General features: G+C 33.3%; 1 protein-coding gene across 1 annotated transcript in view; it reads left to right on the forward strand.

Moving 5' to 3' along the window:
* The window catches only part of EML5 (EMAP like 5), a 206,645-nt gene that overhangs the window by 89,114 nt on the left and 94,389 nt on the right, over positions 1 to 23,142 (forward strand). Inside the window, 1 exon segment of the mRNA XM_051977455.1 lies at positions 5,337 to 5,539. Within this exon segment, the coding sequence (XP_051833415.1) occupies positions 5,337 to 5,539 (203 nt within the window).

Raw genomic sequence — 23,142 nt, forward strand, 5'->3', positions numbered from 1 at the left:
TGCATGAAAAAAAGACATTGGACTCATGTCCAGTGAGTCTGGGAAGAAAAATTAGGGTCAGCTTATTGTGTTGGCCTTGCGTAGTTCTCAGAAGAGTTCATGTTTTATGCTAGAGTTAATAGCCACTAAAGTCAGTTGATTGGGGAAATCATATCTGTACTTGAGAGACTTTGGTAACAATATAAATGGACTAGAAGGGTGAGAGACTTTAGGTGGAGAGACTGCATAATTGTCACAAAAAATCTAGAAGAAAATTTAGGAGGGCTTGAATCCAAGTGCTAATGTAAATGGAAAGAAAGGATCCAGACATAAGAGATATGGAGATAGAACAAAATTTGGCAACTCTTTGTATTCCAGGCACTAGAATAATGGCAAGATTACAAACATTGAAAAGAACTAGAGAAATTTAGAAGAGATGATGTTTAAGGGGGAAAGGTAATAACATTAGTTTTATACATATAAAGTTTAAAATTTCTCTTGGACATCCATTTGGAGATGTCTTATAGACAATGATGACATGGAATTGAAGATCATGGGAGAAATTTGGACTGGATATATAAGTATGGGATAACTGTTTGAAAAAATTATGCAAGAATTATTCAATTATCTAATTATATACAAAATTATCTGCTAATAGTAAGATACAGATTATAACAACTATGAGGATCTGCTGTTCTTTCACCTGTTAGATTGATAAAGATGACAAAAACAGAAAATAACAGTTCATGGAGGGATTATGGAAAGACAGGTTCAGTAATGCACCGTTAGTGGACATATGAATTGGTGCAACATTTTGGATAGCAGTTTGGAACTCTACCTATATCACTAAACTGTGTTTACACTTTGCTCTAACAATTCCATTACTAGTCATAAGCTCCAAAGAGATCAAAAGACAAAAAAGGACCCATCTGTACAAAGCTATAACAACACTTTTTGTTATAACAAAGAACAAGAACCAAATCAACCCATCAGTTGGAGAAGACTGAACAAATTATGCAACATGTATGAAATAGAATAAAAGAAATTAATTTCTAAACAATAACATATTACAGTGGGCTCCAAATTAGTAAATGACCAGATATCAAAGATCATATCATAGATAGTTTAGGGAGGAATTTCTTTCAAAATATAGATTGAGGAATAAGTTCTTTGTAGCAGAGAACTAGAAACAAAATAGATAATCAGGGAATTTTTAAACAAATTATGGTATTTGAATGAAATAGGATGGAAGAAATTCATTTCAGACCAATAACACAAACTACAGATACTATGCACAATAAGTTCCAAATGGACACCTGACAGAGATATAAAAGGCCCTAGTATAAATAAAATAGAGTAGGGAAGGAGAGTTTTCAAAACTCTTGACAAAAGCGTTAAACTCTTATAGAGACGATTCTTATTGTGTCAGAAGAAATAATAACAAGGTCTCATTCAGAGAAACCTGAGATGACTTATGAGTTAATAAAGAATGAAGAGGACTGAATCAAGAGACAGTTTATTATTCAATGACCACAATACTTTAAAGGAAAACAGTTACAAAAAAACTTAAGAACTCTGATCAATGAAATAACATCACATTTCCAGAATACTAATTATGACACATTTCCCACTTCTTGGCAAAGAAAATATTTACATGAGGTACAGAATGAGTTGAAAATTTTAAGCGATGACCATTGTATAAATTTATTTTTGCTTGACTATACTTGTTATCAAGATAGGGCTCTTATTTGAGGTTGGGGGTATAGATATATAGTGATGCTCTTGCCTTCCTAAAAAAACAACAAAAAAGAAAAGGCCATTCATGAAACTTTTTAAAATACATAAAAGAGAGCACAATGCATTTCACATAACAGGTGGAGCAATGGTAGTAGTATTGTTTTCAGTTTATTTAATAAGTGTGTATATGAGTTGTATATAATAGAAAATAGTAGTTTCATATACAATCATCTTTGTACAGTACAGGCAACTGATCACACATTGGATAAAATGTTGAACCTGGTCAAGAAGACTTGAGTTCAAATCCAGTATCAGATCTTTATTAGCTATGTGTCCCCTTGGAAAGTCACTTATCTTCTCTGTTATCATAGTTTACTTATCTGTAAAAGGAGAAGGTTTGTCCCATTGCCTTTTAAATGTCTTTTAGCTCTGAATCCTATGACCTCTTTGAGCTGTTCTCTTATCTTGGTTTCTGTAACACTATATTGGCTTGGTGGTTCTTTTACCTGTGACCCATTTGTGATTCTTCTTCTTTACTCATAACCCAAATGAAGAATTTATTCTGCATTTGAAGGACTCAAATTAAGGATCAGAGATTTAGGAATGGAAAGGTTTTTAAAGGTTATCAAATTAACCTTCTCATTTTACAGATAAGGTAAAGGATGAACAGACTCGTTATTTATATTATTTGCCTAAAGCATCTAAAGCAGAATTTTAATTCAAATTCTCTAGACTGTTCTGTCTCCAGTTCACACTACCACCTAGCTGAGGTCATGGTTAACAGGGTTATATGCTGGAAGGAGAGGTCACAGTATCAAGACTGAGAAGAAGCATTGGATTCTTTTATAATGTTGCTGGTGACCTATAAGTATGCTTTTCTGTTCATATATATTTTCATTTTGGGAAGTTTCATCCACTCATAGTTTGTACTATAGAAACTTTCAGAATAGGAACAGTCACATAAAAACTGTATACTATTTCCATTTATTCATGTTTCTTTTTTCCTGAAGTAGTTTTCCCCTCTTTCTTTATATCTTTCTCTGTCTTTTGAAATAGCAGAGAATTTAAAATGAATTAACACAAATATTTAAATGCAAAGTAATCAAAGGTATTAGAAGTTTGAAAAAGATGGAATTATCTCTGGCCAGTCCCAAGGACACATAAACCAGAATAGTTCAATTCAGTATAATCCTAAAGTCATTATATATTTTATTTTTTAATTTTAGGATAACCAAATAATTATTTTTTTCAAAAGGTAAATTCTACGAATGATTCTTTTTGATAGTTAAAGAACAAGTTGGATTATAAGATCATGGGTTTAGACGACCTTTGGGGTTATCTATTCCAACTCCTCTAATTTTTTTTTTTTTTTTTTTTTTTTTTAGAATTGAGAAACTGAGAACCAAAGAAATTAAATGACTTGTCTGAAGTTATACAGATAACAGATCTGTTACATATACAGATAGTTAGATATAGAGCTGGGTATGATTCCTAATTTATTTGCCTTTTCAATCATTTAATTGTTATTTGATCCTGGAAAGTACCTTAAACCTTTGAGACTCTCTTTGCCCTCATCTATAAAATGGAAATACTATTTCAACCTTCTTACACAATTGTTGTGAGGGGCACCTGAAAGAATATACAAATCACCTTTCTCTTGGAGGCTTTTTAGGATTAATCTCAGATTTTAGATTCTTATTTGTCCCCATTCATTTGTTGACTTATCTATTCTTTCTATCTTTGATCCATCCTTTCAGATAGATTTTCCAGTTATTCCCTTGGCTCTTCTACTTTGAGGGATTATTTTCAAGGTATATATATAACAGGGATAGAAAATGGGAAAGAAAATGTGAAGATTGTACCTTCATTGATCTAGTTATTCAAACATACCTCCTTTCTACTCCAACATTCATTGCCTAGAGATCTTCGAACACAAGGGCTTTCTTTTTATTCTTTGAAGTTGTAAAAAATGAATCAATTACTGTTTCTTTCAACCTGTAACTCTCAAAGAAATACTTTGATTAAACAATGCAGTTGTAAATCTTTCTCTCTTTCTGCTTCCTTATGTCCTCTCTTAATTCTAGTAGGACAAGGATTCATATAGTTTAGCAATACAAAAGCACAGATGTTGGAATCCTTACAAAGTGTTAATTCATTAGAGTTGATAGAGACAATAATTATCTAATTTAGCATGGTATTTAGCAAATTCTCTAACTGACTAATGTATTTAAGTACTCATTGGAGTTCACAAATATGGGAGTTAACTTTGTAACTTTGTGAATTCACACCTCCCTTAATCCCTGCCTCTGAGGAGGAGCCAACCTTTTACACCCAGCATAAACAGAGCTTCAGTGAACCAGTCAGGGCAGTTCAGAAGAAGCCCACTCTCAGAGGCACAACCAGGTTCATTCATCCCATCTCACACCACCCTGGTAGCTGGCCTCCTGCACTTCCCCCACTGAGACCAAGGCTGGTCTTGAAAGGCTCTCCAGAAAGCTGCCCAGCCCCAGGCAAGCAGACAAGACTCGGAAGGAGCATTTTGGGAGATTGAGAGCCAGAAGCCCTTTCTCGGAGGCAAGAGAGATTCATTCCAACTTTCACCTTGGTGCTGGCTGGAGATATTTGGAAGAAGAGAAGCCAAAGCTGGCAGAGGCAAAAGATTAGCAGCAAGAGCTCTTGGAACCAAGCAGACAGATAGGCTACCAAGAAAACTAACCGGGCTATTTTGGAGGAAGCAATAAAAGATCTGAATTTTTAACACCTGGCTGCAGTTGGAGTGATTATTACTCTGAACTGAAACTAAGGCTGCCTCCAGAAAACCTCCTCGAGAAACCTGCTCCCAGAGAGAACCATTATATTAAAGAAGAAGAACACCACACACATTTATCATATTTGCATTTTTAAAATTCAAAGTAGAAACAGAAAAACAAAGAGACTTAAGCAACATATGAGTTTTGGGAAACAGTTAAAATATTCCCTTTGGAGAAAGGAAAGAGATTCTTATCTGTTACTGGGTTTTTCCTTAATGTATCATTGTTAGCATTTTCTCTCAAAATCTTTGTTCTTCCATGCCTACATATTATTTACAACCCCAGGTTTGAAAAGAGCTTATAAATTTACCTATGGTTTGTTGGTGGATTTTATTCATATTATCAGTATAATAATCCTGGAAAATAATCATTGGTGCTCATTCCAGCTTTTATATAAAATCTGTGTAAATACCTGAATAGAGATTAGATTCATCCTAAGAGGTGATTTAGCAGAAATGTTGATTTCATGATTAGATTTACAACTACATTATTGGTGAAAACTGGATTTGGAGTTTGTAGATCTAATAGTTGTATGACAGTGGACAGAACACTTCATTGCTCTGAGCATCATTTTCTTCCTCTGTAAAATAGTAATAATACTTGGTAATACTATTTTATAGCGATAAAGCACTTTGTAAAGTATTAGTTGATAGAAAAATGTTAATTATTATCATAAATTGATTTGTTAATACTGCTTAGCATTTTCAGGGGAGAGTTTTTTGATAGAAAGAAGGAAATTATAGTGATTTCTAATTTTATAAATTTTAAAAGGACACTTTAATAATCATATAATTTTAAATTTTAAAACAGGGGGAGGAATGATTGGGAGAAAAGGCTACATCGGTCCCCTAGGGAAAAGTGATACAATGATGTGTGCAGTATATGGTTGGACTGAAGATATGGCATTCTCTGGAACATCAACAGGAGATGTGTGTATCTGGAAAGACATTTTTCTCATAAAAACTGTCAAAGCACATGATGGACCAGTATTCAGTATGCATGCTCTGGAAAAGGTAAGTAAATTGTCATACAGAAGTATATGCAATTGTATCTTCCTAATAATGTATAGAGAATAATTCTTTAATTAATGTAGCAATTCCTTTGCACGGGCATTACCATGAAGTACTAATTCCTGTCTAGGAATTAGAGAGTTGGCAGAAAATTCATAGATTGTTTCTTGAGGATTTGGCTTGCCTTACTTCTCTTATTTCTCTATACTTTTTTCCACAATAATAAAAGGATTATAGAAAAAGATTTTCTCTTGTTACAGGATAATGAGTGACCCTCAGATGCTCATTCTCATTAATAAAGCTTCATTTAAAGGAGATGTCATTATAACCTTTGTCAGCCAGGGAAAAAGTGTAGAATGTGTTTATTTACTTAAACACACATCTATATCTATATACACACATGCACACATAAAGAAACACATATATAACTTACATATATATATTTATAATGCTATTGTAGATACCTACATTATATGCTGAACTGTTGCCAATAAACCTCTATTTATATGATCATTTTCTTTGTCTTGGTGTTCCTTCATGTTATTATCCTACATTACTTATCTTACTGTTGAACTTTTCGAAAGAGAATTTTTCAGTTACCTAAATTACAGAATTGGAGAGGACCTCAGAACTATACATCATTGAGCAGGAATCCATTCTGTAATGGCCCTAATAGGTAGTTATTTAATATTTTCTTAGGGGCTTCTGTTGAGAGAAGCTTTCTTACTTCTTGAGATGGATTAATTACTCCCATCTTTGAATACATATAGTTTGGGATGGGAGCTAATTTTTCCTTCTTTTGAGCCAAAATCTGTCTCTCTGTAGGTTCTAGTGCTTCCAGTACGCCTTCCATTACTAAGTGGAATAGATCTGTTTCATATTCCATATAATGATCTTTTGGGTACTGAAAAAACTACTGTGCCCTAGCCCATCCCAGGAATTCTCTTCAGGCTAGTCATCCTTTAGTTCTTTCATTCAAATATAACATTTACATATAGTTTTTGACATCTTGACCCTCCTTATCTAAATAATCTTTCACTTACCAGCATTTTCTTTAAATGGGGCTGTCACAATTAAACATTCTAAACAGCTGTAAACAATTTAAACAGCTTTGGTCTGCCAAGGCCATGCACAACTGTGTTCCTTCTGCACTCTAACTCATCAATATAATATTAGTTTTCTTGGTTGCCAGATTGTACTGTTGATAAAGATATTTAGCTTCCTGTTCACTAAGAGTTTTATCTTAATTTTTTTCAAACTTCTATCTTGTCATGCCTAACCTTATTATATTTGTGAAAATGATTTGTAGACCCAAGTGTGACCAAGTGTGAACTTTTATCTCTGTTAAGTTTCCTCTTTCATCTTAAAACATTTAGACTATTATTCTAGCTTGCCAAATTCTTTCTGGATTGTGACTCTGTTTTCTAGTATCTTAGCTATTCCTCTCAGCTTTGAATCATTTGCAAATTTGAAATAGATGTGATTTATACCCTAAATTATGGTAAAAAGTTTTAAATAGCATAGATCCAAGGACAGATACTATGTGTACTCCACCAGAGATCTGTCTCTCTATGTGTATAATTTCTAACTTCTTACAAATGAACACTTACATATGTACACACACATATATATATAAATATTACTGACAACGTGGGTGACCTAGAAAACATGAAGAGTGAAGTAACTAGGGCAATTAGGGATCTTGAGATCATAATGAGTAAGAATCTCTTTAAAATGTTTGATTTAGATGAGGAAAGTGCATAGTTTCTGCCTTTGAGTGAATTTAAAGCAGGGAATAGATTGCTGATAATTTGAGCTTTTAAGGAGTGCTGTGTGGTGGTTTGCCTTGAGAAGGAATTATCTTGTCATCTTCAGGGCATCATGTGGAGGGCAATTAACTGCTTATCAGAAATGTTTTAAAGGGATTCTTTGTCCACTGAAAGTTGGACTGAATGATATCTGACTCTTATTCCAACTCTTAAATTATTTTCTGTGATTATTTCACATGCTCATTTTGGGGGGACAAATTATAACTTTTCTATTTTATTTTTATTTTATATTACATTTGAATGTATTTATTTATATGTAACATAAATATTTAATATATAGATGTTTATATATTTTACAAAATGTTACATTTTATTTTATATTTTATTTTCATTTAGTCTTAAAAATTATTTGTTAGGAAGAGGTGGTGGAGCCAAGATGGTGAAAGTATAGACACGTCTTTATTTGAGTTCCTCCTAGTATCCCTCAGATTAACACCAGATAAAGCCTCTGAACAGGTTTTGGAGTGACAGAATCCAAAAATATTTGGAATGTAACACATTTCCAGAAGAAGATACTTTGGAAGAACTTCAGAAAAAAATCTGTTTCAATTGGGCAGGAGGAGAGATTGCCAAATGTAGATTCAATAGAAGGAGCCTGGGGCAAGGGGACAGGGCGCCAGGGCATTGTAGCCTTGGTGCACTGGGGAATTTATTGGGAGGCTCTTTGGCTACTCTGTCCTGGTTACAAGCCAGTGGATCAGCAGAATAGTGTAAGACATCCAAAGCAAATAGTGACCCTCTGAACCCCAGAATCTCAGAAAAACATCAGTCCTGTCTATGCCTACCCAGCACCAAAAATCAGTCAGCAACTCTGGCCCCAGGGCAAAGTAAAGCAGCTGTGGTCTCATTGCCTTAAGAGCAGATCTCAACTTAAAAAAAAAAGAGCAGAAAAGCAAAAAGAATTCTGACTATTGATAGCTTCTATAGAGAAAGAGAAGAACAGACATCAAGCCCTGAGAATCCTAAGGGCAAATCATCTCCAGATCAAGCCCCAGAGTGTGATATGAGTTGGTCCCCATTTCACAAGGCTCTCTTGGAAGAATTCAAAAAGGATCTTAAAAGAGAGTTAGAAGGAAAATGGGGAAAGAAAATGAGAAATTGATAAGAGAGTTTGAAAAGGGAAAACCAGAAATTATCCTTAGAAAACTCCTTAGAAATAGATTTGATGAAATGGAAAAAGCATATAACTCTTTACAAAAATAGATATGAAAAAGAAACCAATTCATTGAAAAACAAAATTTGTGAAATGGAAGAAAGAAAATTCAATGAACACCTCACTTAAAACTTCAATTGGCCAAATGCCAAAATAAAACATAATATAAAATAAAAAAAGATAAAATTTTAAAAAGATTTTTAAAAAGCTAACTGAAGAAAATGCACTAAAAATTAGAATTGAATAAATGGAAGTGAAAGACTCAAAGAGATTTTAAGTATCAATCAAACTAAACAAAAAGAAAAAGAAAAGAAGAAGAAAATATAAAATATTTCATTGGAAAAACAACTGACTTGGAAAACAGATCTGAGAGAGACAATCTAAGAATTATTGGACTTCCTGAAAACCATGATGAAAAAAAGAGTCTAAATATCATCTTTCAGGAAATCATCAAGAAAAACAGTCCTGATATCCTAGAATCAGAGGGGAAAATACCAATTGAAAGAATTCACTGATCACCTAAAAGAGACCCCAAAATGAAAACTCTAAGGAATATTGTAGCTAAATTTCAGAATTATTAAATCAAGGAGAAAATATTACAAGCATCCAGAAGGAAACAATTCAAATATCGAGGAGCCATAATCAGGATTACCCAGGACTTAGCAGCTTCCACTTTAAAGGATCGAAGGACATAGAATCTCATATTCCAAAAGGCAAAGCAACTTATATTGCAGATTAGAAACAATTATCCAGCAAAATTGAGCTGAATAGAAAATTTGATCTTTAAATGCAGACCTGAAGAGAAAAATAAAAAGGCAAAAAAAGAAAAAAATTATTTTATTTTAAAAATTTAAAAAGTTTATGAGTATACATTGAGGGTGCAGGTATAATTTAATTTTATTGTGATGATACAAAAAAAGAAATTAGAGGAGGAAAAATAATTCTACTGGAAGAAGAGGAAGATTGAGTTAAAATGGGATAAATTACATATTATGAAGAGGAAAAAAAAGACCTGTTACAATTGAGGAAAAAAAGGGAGGGGGATGAACATTGTGTGAATCTTACTCTCATCATATTTGACTCAAAGAAAGAATATCAGACGCATTTAGTTTCACAGAGAAGCTTGTTCTCACCCTATAAAAAAGTAGAAGGGGAAAATGGAAAGGAAAGTGCAAAGGAGTTAGTAATTTTAACTGTGAATGTGAATGGAATAAACTTTCCCATGAAATGGAAGTGGATAGCTGACTGGATTAAAAACAAGAATCCTACATTTTTGTGGTTTACAAGAAACACGTTTAAAGGAAAGTAATGTGCAGGGGTCCAACCTCTGTAGGGGGTCCAGGGAGCTGAGCAAAAGGAATAAGGTCGTGTCAAAGGAAGGCAGGAGTCGTGGGGTAGTTTGAGGAATTGATGGAAGTAATGCTCTCACTTCTCTCAGGCTCCTTCAGGATTTATTTTTATACTATATCATGATCATATACTTTTCTTTAGGTCAACATAGTCTTCACACATGTGGCTGACCTATTGACCTTTATATGTTACTACATTTGACATTTAATATTTGAGTAAGTTTTTTATGATTATTAATTATTGATTATATTATGCAAAGCTAATAATGAAAAGGTAAATGTTATACAAGGTCAAATGTCAATGAATTTTGTTAGTTTGCTTATGTCTTCTTTATCAATTCTATGGAATTATTTGATTCCTCTATTTCCCCGACTTGGAACTGTATACGTAGGCATTTAGGGAAATTCCTAGTTATACTTTAACCATCTTTTGGTTCCTAGACATACTGATCTTTTCTGAGTCTAAGTTGGTAAACATCATTATTTCCTAGACCTTTGGATTCTCTCCCATAGTGACAATGCTTTCCATGGTGTTCTCTCTTTTATCATTTGTCTCAGTGAGAGATTAGTTTTATTAGGACAGAATATGCATGTGGAATCATTTCTAGTTGACTTTCCCAAATTCCCCTTGTCACCAGATTTTTTTAGACAATGTTTAGTGCTGTAATCAAGCCAATTATAAATAATACAGGAAATAGTAGTCCACTAATGAGAGTCATAGAAGGAAATGTTCCTCCATGAGTGCTGTGCACATTTGATCTCAGTGCTGGGCTTTGCCAATCAGCTTAGAGATTGCAGCTCCCAACAGTGATACATACAGAGGAGTAAAGGTAAAAGGTTAGAGCAGAATCTATGCTTCAGCTAAAGTAAAAAAATAAAAAAATAAAAAGCAGGGGTAGCAATTCTGATCTCAGATGAAACAAAACCAAAAGTCAATCTAATTAAAAATGATAAGGAAGGAAATTATATCCTACTAAAAGGTACTGATGAGGGCAGAGTGGTGAAGGAGAAGTGTGGCGCAGGGATTGGGTGTGCAATCCTTGTTCTCCAAGGCTTGGGAAGGCTCTTAGCGAAGGAAATTCTCTTACTAAAAGGCTGTGATAAAAAGGCTTTTATTGCTAGAAAGACATCAAGATAAGAGAGTGTTTTTGGCAGGCAATATCATTCTCAAGAGAGAAGTGATTTTTGCAGAGACATTTTCTGAAGGCCTAATTTATACAGAAATAGAACAGAATAGGCAAGACCCCTTAAGTTTGTATATGAAAAGGTACATTCTCTGGATATTCTTCTTCCTGGTTCCAGAGGGTGTAGGATCATTTAGGTTTGTATATGAAAAGAGTCATTCTCTGGAGGTTCTTCCTGGTTCCAGAAAATGTAAGTCCATTTAAGTTTGTATAACTTTTTGTTGGTGATTTTACATAACTTTACAGGGCTGTCTGGTTTCATTCACATCAAGTACCATAGATAATGAAGTAATATCAATACTAAACATATATGCATCAAGTGGTATAGCATCCAAATTCCTAGAGGAGAAGCTGCAAGAAGAATTAGACAGCAAAATTACACTAGTGGGGGATGTCAGCCTGCTCTATCAGAACTAAATAAATCAAACCACAAAATAAATGAGGAAAAAGTGTAGAGGGCTGAAACTCTGAAAAAGGTGTGCATGAATCAGATAACCAAGCACTAAGGCTAATTACCTATTCGATGTGAGACAATGACTATTAGCATATGTTTGGATAAATGGCTCTTCTCACTGTTTGGTGCTTACTGAATGTTTAATGTTAAGATAATTGTAGACAAGGATTTGAGGGAGGGGTGAGAGAGGGGTTGGAGAGTGACTTGGCAGCAGGACGAGGAGGAGAGAAGCTGGTGTCTCTGGACTCAAGAATGCAAGATTCTGCTTGGCTGCCTCTTTCACTTCTCCCCCTAAAGACCAAGGATTTTGATTTATCTTGACTCTGGCTGACCCTGAAGCCCTCCAGAGAGCTAGCCTTTACTTCACAGTTAAGGCGGTAAATAGAATTCTAGAAAAGTTAGGTATAATAGACTTTTGGACAAAACTGAATGAAGACAGAAAGGAATATACTCTTGGCAGTACATGGAACCTATACAAAAATTGACCATGTATAAGAGCATAAAAATCTCAAAAACCAAGTGTAGAAAGGCAGAAATACGTAATGCATTCTTTTAAGATCATGATACAATAAAAAGTACATGCAATAAAAAACCAGGGTAAAATAGACCAAAAATTAATTGGAAACTAAATAATCTAATCCTAAAGAATTAGAGGGTGAAACAATCATAGACACAATCGATAATTTCATCCAAGAGAATGACAATAATGAGACAACATATCAAAATGGGATGCAGCCAAAGCAGTTCTAGGGGAAGTTGTATATCTCTAGATGCTTGCTTGTGCAAAAGAGAGAAAGAGAAGATAATTAAATTGGACTTGCAACTATAAAAGCTAGGAAAAGTACAAATTAAACCCCCTAATTAAGTACCAAATTTGAAATTCTGAAAATAAAAGGGGAAATTAATAAAATTGAAAGTAAGAAAACTATTGAATTAAACAAAAGTAAGAGTTGGTTTTATGAAAATACCAAAAAGATAAATCTTTAATTTGATTAGAAAAAGGAAAGAAGAAAAAACAAATTTTGTCTCAAAAATGAAAAGGGAGAATTTTCCACTAATGTAGAGGAAATTAGAGCAATAATTAGGAGTTACTTTGCTCAATTATATGTCAATAAATCTGATAATTTAAGTGAAATGGAGGAATAATTATAAAATATAGATTTCCAAGATTAACAGAAGAGTCAATAAATTACTTAAATTGTCCCATTTTAGAAAAAGAAATAGAACAAGGTAAGTAAAAATCTCCAGAGCCAGATGGATTTACTTGTAACTTCTATCAAACATTTAAAGAATGATTAATTCCAACACTATACAAACTATTTTGAAAAAATAGGGAAAAAAGGAGTCCTACTAGATTCCTTTTTATGACAATAAATACCGAATCACATAGGGTCAGAACAAAGAAAAAATTATAGACCAATTTCCCTAATGAATATTGATATAAAAATCTTAAATAAAATATTACCAAAGATATTACAGCATTTCATCTCTAAGATAATACATCATGACCATACTGTGAATGCAGAGCTAGTTCAATGTTTGGAAAACTATTAGCATAACTGATTATATCAGTAACCAAACTAACAAAAATCATATGATTTATCTCAATAGATGCAGACAAAGCATTTGACAAAATTCAACACCCATTTCTATTAAAAAACATGAGAGAGCATAGGAATAAATGGAGTTTTCCTTAAAATGATCACTAGCATCTATTTAAAACCATTAGCAAGTATCATATGTAATGGGAACAAACTAGAACCATTTCCAATAAGATCAGAGGTGAAACAAGATTGCCCTCTATCATCATTACTATTCAATATTATATTAGAAATGTTAGCTTTGGAAATAAGAGAAGAGAGATTAAAGGGATTAGAATAGGTAATGAGGAAACCAAAGTATCACTCTTTGCAGATGATGTGATGGTATACACCGAGAATCCTAAGGAATCAACTAAAAAAAAACTACTAGAAACAATTCACAACTTTAGCAAAGGTGCAGGATACAAAATAAACCCACATAAATCATCATCATTTTTTATATATTACCAATGAAGTCCAAGAGTATGAGATAGAAATTCCATTTAAAATAATTGTTGATAATATAAAATATTGGGAAGTCTGCTGAGGCAAAGCCAAGAAGTTTATGGACACAACTATAAAACATTTTCCACTCAAATAAAGTCAGATCTAATCAATTGGAAAAATATCAAGTGCTCATGGGCAGGCCAAGCTAATATAATAAAAATGACAGTACTACCTAAATTAATCTATTTATTCAGTGCCATACTGATCAAACCCCCAAGAAATTATTTTACAGAGCTAGAAAAAATAATGATAGTTCATCTTGAAGAACAAAAGGTCCAGAATTTCAAGGGAATTAAGGAAACAAAATGCTAAGTGACCTAGCTCTACTGGATTTAAAACCATATTATAAAGCAGTGATTATCAAAAACATTTGGTACTGGCTAAGAAATAGAGTAGTTGATCAGTAGAATAAATTAGGGTCACAGGACAAAATAGTCAATGACTATAGTAATCTAGTTTTTGAAAAACCCAAAGACTCCAGCTTTTGGGTTAAGGACTAACTATTTGGCAAGATGGTAGAGAGAACACACACTTCATTCTGAGCTCCTCTTCTACCCTCACTACTGATTACAAAATTCAGCCTCTGAAATAGTGCTTGACTGGTAGAATTCATGAATATTGGAAGTACAACAAATTACTAGCAGAAGATAATCTGGAAGATTGCCAAAAAAGGCCTATCTTGATCAGGTGGGAGGAGGCCAGTGCAGGCAGGGAGGCAGAATGAGGAGGCCAGCGCACAGTGAGCAGGCAAGCAGTGAAGTGCAATCTCCACAGATGGAGAATTTGCAGGGAGGACTATACCACAGGTTGGCTGCTCTGCTTTGGTTGTCAAGCAGTAGATTAACAGAGAAGTTACACAAACACAAAAGGTAGAGTGTACCCCAAAATGCTAGAGTTTCATAGGGCCTGGCCACACCCACCCACCACTGGGAGTGATTCAGCATGATTGCGGCAGAATTGCTCTTCACAGCCTATTCATAATGCTGCCGCTGCTCACAGTGCCTCCACAGTCCATCTGTGGTCTGTAGAGGAAGCTTGGAACCTCCTTTCCCTAAAGGCAGATCCCAATTTTTAAAAAATGAATAAAAAAAGCAAAGCAAGTTCTAACTATAGATAGCTTCTATACTGAAAGAGAACAGATTTCCAACCCTGAGGAGATGAATATCAGACAGTCTCCACACAAAACTCCAAAGGGGGTGGGAATATAACCTGATCCCCACCACCAAGGCTGTCCTAGAAGAAATTTTAAAAGATCTTAAAAGAGAGCTAGAAGAAAAATGGGGAAAGGAAAGAGAAGCTCTGCAAGAAAGTATGGAAAAGGCATATAACTCTTTTAAAGAAAGATTTGAAAAAGAAAACAACTTCCTGAAATGTGAAATGGAAAAGGTAAAGAACTCCCAGGGAAACAGAATTTGTGAACTGGAAAAGATAAAGAAATCCCAGGAAAAAGTAGGATTTGTGAATTGGAAAAAGAAAATAACTCATTAAAAAAAAAAATGTGAAATGGAAAAAAATTCCGTAGAGCAAAACAACTCATTTAAAAATTCAACAGGATATATACAAAAAGAAGTAAAAAAAAAAAAGTAAATGAAGAAAACAACTCATTAAAAATCAGAACTGAATAAATGGAAATGAATGATTCATTGAGATATCAAGAATCAGTCAAGCAAAACCAAAAAAAAAAAAAAAAAAAAAAAAAGTAAAAAAATGTTAACTATCTATTTGGAAAAACAATAGACCTGAAAAATAGATCTAGGAGAGATAATGTAAAGATTATTGTGCTCCCTGCCATGATGAAAAAAAGAGCCTAGACACTGTTTTTCAGGAAATCATCAAAGAAGAACTGCTCAGATGTAATAGAATCTGAAGGTAAAATAGGCATTGAAAGAATTCACCATATATCTTCTGAAAGAGACCCGAAAATAAAAACTCCAAGGAATAGTATGGCTAAATTTCAGAACTATCAGATTAAGAAAAAAAAAACTACTACATGCAGCCAGAAAAAAATAATTCAAATATCGAGGAGCCACAATAAGGATCACTCAGGATCTAGCAGCTTCCACATTAAAGGATTGAAGGGCCTGGAATCTCCTATTTCGAAAGGCAAAAGAAATTGGAGTGCAGCCAAGAATAAACTATCCAGATAAGCTGAGAATTTTCTTTCAGGGAAGAAGATGGACATTCAATGAAACAAGTGAATTCCATTTATTCCTAATGAAAAAGCCCAAGCTAAACAAAAAAATTGACCTCCAAATATAGGACTCAAGAGAAGCACAAAAAGACAAAAAGAACTCTTGAGAACTGTATTTCTGTTATGGGCATACCTAAAGAGCACATGTATAATTTGATTTTACTGTTATAATATTTTTTAAAAAGGGAAATAGAAGTAGAAAGGGAGTTGTATCAGAAAAATGGAAAAGTGTAAGTAAAAAGGGGGAAATTAGATCTCATGAAGAGGCAAAGGAAACCTATCATATCTGAGGGAATTACGAGAGGGGGCGGAACATTGTGTGAATCTTACTCTCATCAGATTTGGCTCAAAGAGAAAATATCAGACATATTTGGTTTACAAAGAAACTTCTCTCATCTCAATAAAAAGTGGGAGAGGAAAAGAGAAAGGGAATAGAGTAGGCTAAATAGAAGAGAATACAGAAATAATAGGGAAAGGTATAAGAAAGTGGAAGGGACTCAAAGCGGGTAGGAGGGATTCTAAAGAGGGAGAGCTCTGTAAGGCAAGTGGTGCCCATAAGTTTAATATTGAGGGCAGAGTAAGGGGGAAAAGAAAGAGAAAAGTATAATCTGGGGATAATAAGATGGTAGGAAATACAGAATTAGTAGTTTTAATCGTGAATGTGAATGGGATGAACTCTCCCACAAAACGTAAGTGGGTAGCAGACGGATCAAAAGCCAAAATCCTACAATATGTTGTTTACAAGAAACACATTTAAAGAAGGGTGATTGATACATACAAAGTAAAGGTAAAAGGTTGGAGCAGAAACAATTATGCTTCAGATGAAGTAAAAAAAAGCAGGACTGGCCATCCTTATCTCAGACCAAGCAAAAGCAAAGTTGATCTAATTAAAAGAGATAAGGAAGGAAGCTATGTCTTGCTAAAGGAGAGCATAGATAATGAAGCAATATCAATACTAAACATATATGCACCAAGTGGTATAGCATCTAAATTCCTAAAGAAGAAGTTAAGAGAGCTGCAAGAAGAAATAGACAGCAAAACTATAATAGTGGGAGATCTCAACCTTGCACTCTCAGAAGTAGATAAATCAAACCACAAAACAAATAAGAAAGAAGTTAAAGAGGTAAATAATATATTAGAAAAATTAGGAAAAGATCTTTGGAAAAAACTAAATGGAGACAGAAAGAAGTACACTTTCTTTTCAGCAATTCATGGAGCCTATACAAAAATTGACCATATATTAGAACATAAAGACTTCAAAATTAAATGCAGAAAGACAAATAGTAAATGTATTCTTTTCAGATCATGATGTAATAAAAACTACATTCAACAAAAAGTTAGGGGAAAATAGACCAAAAAGTAATTGGAAACTAAATAATCTCATCCTAAAGAATGAATGGGTGAAACAGCAAATCATAGACATGATTAATAATTTCACCCAAGAGAATGACAAGAATGAGACAACATACCAAAATTTGTGGGATGCAGTCAAAGCAGTAATTAGGCGAATTTTTATATTTCTAAAGGCTTACTTGAATAAAATAGAGAAAGAAAAAATCAATGAATTGGGCTTGCAACTTAAAAAGCTAGAAAAAGAGCAAATTAAAAACACCCAATCAAATACTAAACTTGAAATTCTAAAATTAAAAGGAGAAATTAGTAAAATTGAAAGGGGAAAAAAACCTATTGAATTAATAAAACTAAGAGTTGGTTTTATGAAAAAAACCAACAAAATAGATAAACCTTTGGTAAATTTGATTAGAAAAAGGAAAGAGGAAAACCAAATTGTTAGTCTTAAAAATAAAAAAGGAGAACTATCCACTAATGAAAGATATTAGAGCAATAATTAGGAGTTACTTTGCCCAACTTTATGCCAATAAATTTGATAACCTAAGTGAAATGAATGACTACCTTCAAAAAATATATGCTGCCCAGATTAATAGAAGAGGAAGAAAATTGCTTAAATAGATCCATTTTAGAAAAAGAAATAGAACAAGCTATTAATCAACTCCCTAAGAAAAAATTCCCCAGGACCAGATGGATTTACATGTGAATTCTACCAAACATTTAAAGAACAATTAACTTCAATGTTATGTAAACTATGAAAAAAATAGGGAATGAAGGAATCCTACCAAATTCCTTTTATGACACAGATATGGTACTGATACCCAAACCAGGTAGATTGAAAACAGAAAGAAAATTATAGACCAATCTCCCTACTGAATATTGATGTAAAAATCTTAAATAAAATATTAGCAAAAAGATTACAGAAAACCATTCCCAGGATAATACACTATGACCAAGTAAGATTTATACCAGGAATGCAGGGCTGGTTCAGTATTAGGAAAACTATTAGCATAATTGACTATATCAATAACCAAATTAACAAAAACCTTATGATCATCTCAATAGATGCAGAAAAAGAATTTTATAAAAATCCAACATCCATTTCTATTAAAAAAAAAAAAAAACACTTGAGAGTATAGGAATAAATGGGCTTTTCCTTAAAATAGCATCTATTTAAAACCACCAGTTAGCGTCATATGTAATGGGGATAAACTGGAACCATTCCCAAAAAGATCAGGTGTGAAACAAGGTTGCCCACTATTACTATTACGATTCAATATTGTACTAGAAATGCTAGCTTCAGCAATAAGAGTTGAGAAAGATTAAAGGAATTTGAGTAGGTAATGAAGAAACCAAATTATCACTCTTTGCAGATGATATGATGGTATACTTATAGAACCCCAGAGATTCTAAAAAGCTATTAGAAATACACAACTTTAGCAAAATTGCAGAATACAAAATAAATCTACATAAATCATCAGCATTCTTGTATCTTACTAATAAAATCCAACAGGTAGAGATATAAAGAGAAAATCCACTTAAAATAACTGTCAATAGTATAAAATATTTGGGAATCTATCTGCCAAGGGAAAGTCAGGAATTTTATGAGCAAAACTACAAAACACTTTCCACACAAATAAAGTCAGATCTGACCAATTGGAAAAATATTAAATGCTCTTGGATATGTCTAGCAAATATAATAAAGATGACAATACTACCTTAACTAATCTATTTAACCAATCAGACTTTCAAAAAACTATTTTAATGACCTAGAAAAAATAACAACAAAATTCATCTGGAAGAACAAAAGGTCAATATTTTCAAGGGAACTAATGAAAAAAAAATCAAATAAAGGTGGTCAGCTGTACCAGATCGAAAACTATATTATAAAGCAGCAGCCACTAAAGCCATTTGGTATTGGCTAAGAAATAGACTAGTTGATTAATGGAATAGGTTAGGTTCACAGGACAAAATAGTCAATATCTATAGAATAGTTAATAACCACAAAATAACTATAAAATAGTCAATAACTAGATTAGTTATCTATATAGTGTTTGACAAACCCCAAAACCCCACCTTTTGGGATAAGAATTCACTGTTTGACAAAAACTGCTGGGAAAATTGGAAATTGGTGTGGCAGAAACTAGGCATTGATCCACACTTAATACCATACACCAAGATAAGGTCAAAATGGGTTCATGATTTAGGCATAAAGAATGAGATTATAAATAAATTAGAAGAATATAGGATAGTTTACATCTCACACCTGTGGAGGAGGAAAAATTTGTGACCAAAGAAGAACTAGAGATCATTATTGATCACAAAATAAAAAATTTTGATTATATCAAGTTAAAAAGTTTTTGTACAAATAAAACTAATGGAGACAAGATTAGAAGGGAAGCAATAAACTAGGAAAAACATTTTTATAGTCAAAGATTCTGATAAAGGCTCATTTCCAAAATATATATAGAATATATAGAAATGAAGCCATTCTACAATTGATAAATGGTTAAAGGATATGAACAGACAATTTTCAGATGAAGAAATGGAAATTATTTCTATAATAAAGAGAAATGCAAATTTAGACAACTCTGAGATACCACTACACACCCCTCAGATTGGCTAGGATGACTGGGAAAACTGAGACACTAATACATTGTTGGTGGAATTGTGAATGCATTCACCCATTCTGGAAAGCAATTTGGATTAATGCTCAAAAAGTTATCAAACTATCCACACCTTTGATCCAGGAGTGTTACTACTGGGCTTACATCCCAAAGAGATCTTAAAGAAGGGAAAGGGACTCGTGTGCAACCCTTTTTGTAGTGGCTACAAACTGGAAATTGAATGAATGCTCATCAGTTGGAGAATGGCTGAATAATTTGTGGTATATGAATGTTATGGAATATTATTCTTCTGTAAGAAATGACCAATAGGATGATTTCAGAGAGGCCTGGATGCTGACTGAGTGAGATGAGCAGAACCAGAAGATCATTATACACTTTAACAACAATACTATATGGTGATTAATTCTGATGGACATGACTCTTCAACAATGAGATGAACCAAATCAGTTCCAGTTGTTCAATAATGAAGAGAACCAGCTATACCCAGTGAAAGAATGTTGAGAAATAAGTGTGGACCACAACATAGCATTTCTACTCCTGTATTTGTTTCCTTGCATTTTTGTTTAGTTTTTCAGGTTATTTTTATCTTATTTCTAAATCCAATTTCCTGGTGCAGCAAGATAAATACAATGTATGTGTACATATTTATACAGTTAACATATTTTAGCATATTTAACATGTATTGGTCTACGGAGGGGAAAGAGGGGAAAAGTTGGAACAGAAGGTTTTGCAAGGGTCAATGCTGAAAAATTACCCATTCATATGTCTTGTAAATAAAAAGCTATGATGATAAAAAAAATCAATTTTAACACCTACAAAAAAAGATTCTTTGACAAAAACTACTGGGAAAATTGGAAATGATTATGGCAAAAACTAGGCATTGACCCATACCTAATATACTATACAAGATAAGGTAGAAATGGATTCATGATTTAGACATAAAGAGTGATACAAGCAAATTATAAGAACAAAAGACAGTTTACTTCTCAGGTCTGTGGAGAAGAAAGGGATTTTTTTTTGCTAAGGCAATTGGGATTAAGTGACTTGCCCAGGATCACACAGCTTGGAAGTGTTCAAGTGTCTGAGACCAGATTTGAACTCAGATCCTCCTGACTTCAGGGCTGGTGCTCAAAGAATGGTATTTGTGGCCAAAGAAGAAATGGAGTTTATTATTGAACACAAAATAGATAATTTTGATTATATTAAGTTAAAAAAATTTTGTACAGACAAAACCAATGCAGACAAAATTAGAAGGGAAATAAACTGGGGAAAAAATTGACATTCAAGGGTTCTGATAAAGAAAGGCCTCTTTTCTAAAACATATAGAGAATTGACTCAAATTTATAAGAATTCAAGCCATTCTCCAGTTGATAAATGGTCAAAGGATATGAAGACAATTTTCAGATGAAGAAATTGAAACCATTTCTAGTTATATGAAAAGGTGTTCCAAATCATTATTGCTCAGAGAAATGCAAACTAAGATAGCTCTGAGGTACCATTACACACCTGTCAGATTGGCTAAGAAGATAGGAGAAGATAATGATGAATGTTGAAGGGGATGTGGGAAAACTGAGACACCAATACATTATTGATGGAGTTGTGAACTGATCCAGCAGTTCTGGACTGCAATTTGGAACTATGCTCAAAGGGCTATCAAACTGTGCATACCCTTTGATCCAGCAGTGTTTCCATTGGGTTTATATCCTAAAGAGATCATAAAGGAGGGAAAGGGACCCACATGTGCAAAAATGGCCCTCTTTGTAGTGGCCAGAAACAGGAAATTGAGTGGATGCTTATCAGTTGTAGAATGATTGAATAAGTTATGGTATGTGGTATAATTGTTCTATAAGAAATGATCAGCAGGATGATTTCAGAGAGGCCTGGAGAGACTTACATGAACTGATGCTAAGTGAAATGAGCAGAATCAGGAGATCATTATATACGTTAACACGTAGACCATGTGGTGATCAATTCTGATAGGCATGGCTCTTTTCAACAATGAGACAATTCAGGCCTGTTCCTAATGATCTTGTGATGAAGAGAGCCATCTACACTTAAGAGAGAGGACTGTGGGAACTGAATCTGGATCACAACATAGCATTTTTACTTTTTTTGTTTGCTTGCATTTTTTCCTTTTTGATCTGATTTTTCTTGTACAGCAAGATAATTGTATAAATATGTATACATATATTGGATTAAATATGTATTTCTAACATGTTTAACATATTTTGGATTGCTTCCCATCTACAGGAGAGGTAGGGAAAAGGGGGGAATTTGGAACAAAAAATTTTGCAAGGTTTAATGTTGAAAAATTATCCATGCATATTTTTTCAAAATAAAGTTTTTTTCTTAATGTTTGTTAAGATATGTTGTTACAGAAAATTTTCAAACAAATTTTCTTAAAAGGTTATTTTCTTAGTGTTTTTGAACTTGTGTAGTTCTGGTAAATTACATAGCAACAAAGTAATACTATCTAAAAACTAACTCAAATGGCTGTTTTTGAAAAATAATGAGTCAGCAAACAAAGTGGGATTGAATTGGGAAAGCATTTGGATAATGAAAATAAATAGGCTAGCTTGTAATTTATTCTTTATATTTTAATATCTTCACTGATGTTTTTTTTAATTAGTTTAAAAATATTTTCAGTCAACAAAAATATATCTTTTCTCTTATCCCCCTCCACTTTTTAAGAAAGAAAAATAAAACCATTATATAAAAATGTCTATGTAAGGAAAACAAATTGTGGTCTTTTTAACCATAAAAAAAGTTACAGTCTGCCCTTTAAGGCTATTACTTGTCTCTTAGGAGGTGTATGTTGTGTGTTATTATGTGAATTATGATTGGCCCTACCACTGATTAGACTTCTAAAGTCTGTCTAAAGGATGTCTTTATTATGCAAATTTTTCTCCTTTTTTTCCTCTTATGTTTTTGCAGATGACACCTAATTGTATGTTCAGGTAAAGTGTTTAATAATTTGGGGACCATAGTTCCAAATTATCTTCCAATATGGCTGGAGCATTTAGAAGTTTCATCAAAAGTGCTGTAATGTCCTTTTTTTTCTAAAGCCTTTTTAGCATTTGTCAATTTCCTTTTTTTTTTTTTTGTCAACTTTGCGATTTTGGGTGCCTATCTTTCTTGGATTCTTTTAAGTTTCAGGTAAAATATACTTACTACAAGAAACCTTTCTCCATGCCTTAATACCTTCCTTTTGGTGTAGTTAGCATTAGTCTTTCTTGTTTGCATTTTGTCCTTGATTTCAAGTTCTTTCCCTCATCTCACTATGACCTTCATGCAGTCAGGGCCTATTTTTTTATCCTTTCTTTACTATCTAGCACATTACCTGGCACTTAGTAGGCCCTGCTACTAATAAATTAATTTATTTATT

The sequence above is a fragment of the Antechinus flavipes genome, chromosome 2, assembly GCF_016432865.1.
Source record: "Antechinus flavipes isolate AdamAnt ecotype Samford, QLD, Australia chromosome 2, AdamAnt_v2, whole genome shotgun sequence".
Taxonomy (NCBI): Eukaryota; Metazoa; Chordata; class Mammalia; order Dasyuromorphia; family Dasyuridae; genus Antechinus; species Antechinus flavipes.